Source organism: Artibeus jamaicensis, unplaced genomic scaffold (genome assembly GCF_021234435.1).
Source record: "Artibeus jamaicensis isolate MK-2021 breed Jamaican fruit bat unplaced genomic scaffold, CSHL_Jam_final contig_311, whole genome shotgun sequence".
Taxonomy (NCBI): Eukaryota; Metazoa; Chordata; class Mammalia; order Chiroptera; family Phyllostomidae; genus Artibeus; species Artibeus jamaicensis.
Window position 1 is genome coordinate 2772348 of NW_026521717.1, and position 3445 is coordinate 2775792.

Below are 3445 nucleotides of genomic sequence, written 5' to 3' on the forward strand. Positions count from 1 at the left end.
TGGAGATCCCTGCAGCCAGGTGAAGAAGAAAGGCGCATGCTTTTGGTGGAGTGAGAACCCCTGCAGCTTTGGTAGAAGAGGCCCACACGGCTTTGGGATGCCCCCTTTGGCCACATGGTCTGGAAAGCAAGAGAGACTTTGACTAGAACTGGGTACAAAAGAACTCTTTCCAGTGGACCATGAGAAGGTGCCACAGTACTTTGGATTAAATGGAGATCCTGCCTCACACAGCTGACGATTCTAGCAGCCTGAAAAACAGACGTGTGCTCTTTTCCTGATTTATAGTACCCGGAGTTGGGACAGTGGGAGAAGGGAGCGCTGTGTGGGTGTAAGAGTATACCCTAAAGGACTTTGATAGTTTGGTGGAGGCATTAAGCCTAAATAGCATTAAATAAACATTTTGTTTCCTTTTCACAAATCTCTGGCATTGAGAGATGTCTTTCCAATTGGCGGCAGACAGAAGAGCCCAGTAGATATTAGTATTCTGTCCTTGGGAGGGGCCCCTGTTGTTCTGTAGCAGTTTCTGGTGTTGTAGGCAACAGATGGGTCGATACACGCTCTTGGAGATGAAAATTGGTTTCAAAGAATTCTAGTTTTATTAATCACAAAATAATGGTCCAAATATGAATTTGGTGGCCAAGCTTTACCTGCACAGGGGCGAACTTCCCCAACTGTGACTGAAGCCACGTAGCTACTCGGAGCTACCAGATGGAAGTCGCGCCTGGCTTACAAACTACGGGGTTTTTATAGGGCAGAGCAAGCAAGCGCGGGCTTACAGAAGCAGATGTGGCGGTTAGCTATTAGCTAGGTTGCTAAGTTGAAAACGGCAAAGGTCCCTAATTGGTGGGTGTGGCTGCTGGCGGGCCTCTTCTGGCGGGCCCTGGTTAGTTACCTTATTTGGCTAGAATTTTGAACCCAACCATTCCCGGACGTTTATTCATTACCCAGTCTCAGGAACTGCAGATGCCTAACGGCTGTTTGTATGTTTCTACTACTAATGGCCATTACATTCCCGACTGCCGGTCATCTTGAGGCAGGATGGTTTATGGTTGGGACAATACCATAAGCTTGATGGCATCAATCCTGTCCCTGATGAATGCAAAAATCTTATTCAAGATCCAGGGTCCTGCAGTCAGGGCAAGCAATAGGATAAGTATAGGGCCAGCTAATGCGGAAATAAGCGTGGTCAGCCAAGGGGAAGCTTTAAACAGAGAGGCATACCACGAAGAGGTCTCTTCCTCTTGTTCTCTTTCTTTTAGTCTCTTGGTTAGCATCTTTATGCTTTCTCTGATTACCCCTGAATGGTTAGCATAAAAACAGCACTCTTCCCCTAAGGCTGCACATAGTCCTCCTTGTTGAAGAAACACAAGATCAAGCCCCCTTCGGTTCTGAAGTGCTACCTCAGCTAAGGAGTCTACTTGGCGTTCTAGGAACATTACTTGTTCCTGGAGCAGGGAGACATCTTTAGAGAATGTCTGCGATAACTGTCTAAGGCTATTCTCCCCATGGATTAGTGCCCCCGCTCCAACAGCTGCTGATCCAATTATACCAATAGTGGCAGCTATGGGTATGAGCAATGGAGTCCGCTTGACTCTGGAAGGGGGTCGTAGCACAAAGTTGGGATCCCCTCCATACAGGTATACTTGGGGAATAATATATGCACTAACACAAAGTTCTGGGTTAGTAGGAACTAGACATTTAAAAATACCTTGGGTACATATAAACCATAGCCCTTCTGGGGCTCTTGTTACAGTCAATGTTCCTGGGGTCTTCGGTATGTATACTAGGTTGAGACAGTAATCTGCATAATTCGAATCATTGAGGGTGAAATTAGCTAACAGGTAACAGGTTCCCTGTCCATGAAACTCTGCCAAGGTGATGGTACCTTCAAATTCACATTGTTCAAGACCTTGCACCTGTCTTTTCCCTTGGGGAAGTTGCATTGTGATGGGAGTGTTATTTCCCCCTGCGGAGGAGTTAACCCCCAGGCCAACATAGAATGGGGGCCTTGGGCTAAGGCATAACCAACAGGACTTAGTAATGTTTGGCATAGTATAGTTAAAATAAGGAAACACTTGTTCCAAGAGGCTTAGGGCCGACTCTCCTTGATGATGAGGCCTACCTACCAAGGGTGGTGGGCTACGGAGGGGTGGCCTTGGTTTTTCTTCTGATGCTGGGGTTTCAGTTGTCCTGGGAGGGGGCCCGGTTCCCTTTAGGTCAGGAGAACGCGTAGCGGCTAGGCCTGCAGTTGGGCTGGGTGGGCGAGGTGGCAACCTGCCTGCCGCTCCTCTTAGGAGGGGCCTTCCCCTGGTGGGCAATCTCTTTACAGTGAAGAAGGTTCCTGGGTCTCTCCCTGCGACATACGGGCAGATGCCCCAGGTTTGCCCTTTTACCCACTCGGGGTCTATAGGGTTTAAAACAGTTATGACAGTTGGGTTACAATTGTTTGTGGCGCAGTTCTGATCCCATCCGCCTGCAGGTTTTCATCTCTTATCCCTTAAGAGGGTAATAGCCTTATCCTTCCCCGCTCCGGGACTCCAACCCCCATCGGTGAGAGTCTCACAACCCCATGCTTTACAGTAGAAATCTCCATGGGACCCACAGGTTCTCCTCCTTCCTACTGGGGGTTCTGGACACCCGTAAAACGGGGTCTGAAAAAGGGCTTTATTCTTTATATTTGAGTCACAGTTGGTAACGGCTCCCATTGCATATCCTGTTTCATCTCCTAGTCGCCCCCAATCAGTGTGTCTCCAAGCAGCAGGGGGAGTCACAGAAATGGTTATCGAAAAACTTGGAGAAGTCTGCATGTAGAGTCACTGGGCCTGTATCCCAAGTAAAATTAGTGGCAATGACTGTGCCATCTGCTGTCCTTATGAGTACCCACTCCTGCTGTTCTAGGCCTTGGCTTAGAGCTTTCCCGTGGTTCATGGACAGAGTTACTATAATCAGGAACAACCTTACTGTTTTAGGAACGTTAGGCGCAGCGGTCGCTCAGGATCTCTGCTGACTCGCCATGTGCCTTGATGTTCCCTAGGAGGTTGAGCTGGCTTTGTGTGTGATAGATGAATCCAGTAGGGTTTTTCTGCGACTCGCACTGCAGAGAGGGTGCTGAGCAGGACCTGGAAGGGGCCGACCCACCGTGGCTCCAGGTTTCCCTCGCCTGTGGTTGAGGATCCACACCCACTGGCCTGGTTCAGGAGGAGTAGGCCACTGGGTCGTTTCAGCTGGGGGCTGATGTCGTAGGACTCGTATCTCCTGTCGCACCTGCTGCAAGGCCTGGAGGGACTTAAGGAAGTTATGATTTGTGCTGGCTATTTCTTCACTGGAAAGTTTGGGAATAATGGGGACAGGTTGCCCAAACATGATTTCATATGGGGTCCAAGACCCCACGTAAGGGGCACACCTTACCCGGAATAAGGCAAAAGGAAGAAGCTCGACCCAGTTT

At 49.2% G+C, this 3445-nt stretch overlaps 1 protein-coding gene across 1 annotated transcript; it reads right to left on the reverse strand.

Annotated features, from left to right (window-relative positions):
• Positions 1-1043: 1043 nt before the first annotated feature.
• On the reverse strand, positions 1044-2807 carry LOC128627032 (endogenous retrovirus group S71 member 1 Env polyprotein-like). Its single transcript, XM_053662949.1, has 2 exons — positions 2543-2807; positions 1044-2404 (listed from the first exon to the last, which is right to left on the reverse strand). The coding sequence occupies exons 1-2, from the start codon at positions 2805-2807 to the stop codon at positions 1044-1046; spliced, it is 1626 nt and encodes a 541-aa protein (XP_053518924.1).
• Between the last annotated feature and the right edge of the window lie 638 nt (positions 2808-3445).

Excerpts from the sequence above, each read along its gene's own strand:
- LOC128627032 (XM_053662949.1), bottom strand. The coding sequence starts at position 2,807 with ATGCAGACTTCTCCAAGTTTTTCGATAACCATTTCTGTGACTCCCCCT. Across the intron at positions 2,405-2,542 it reads TGAGACTCTCACCGATGGGG|ACCCCGAGTGGGTAAAAGGG; the intron begins GTTGGAGTCCCG and ends TAAACCCTATAG.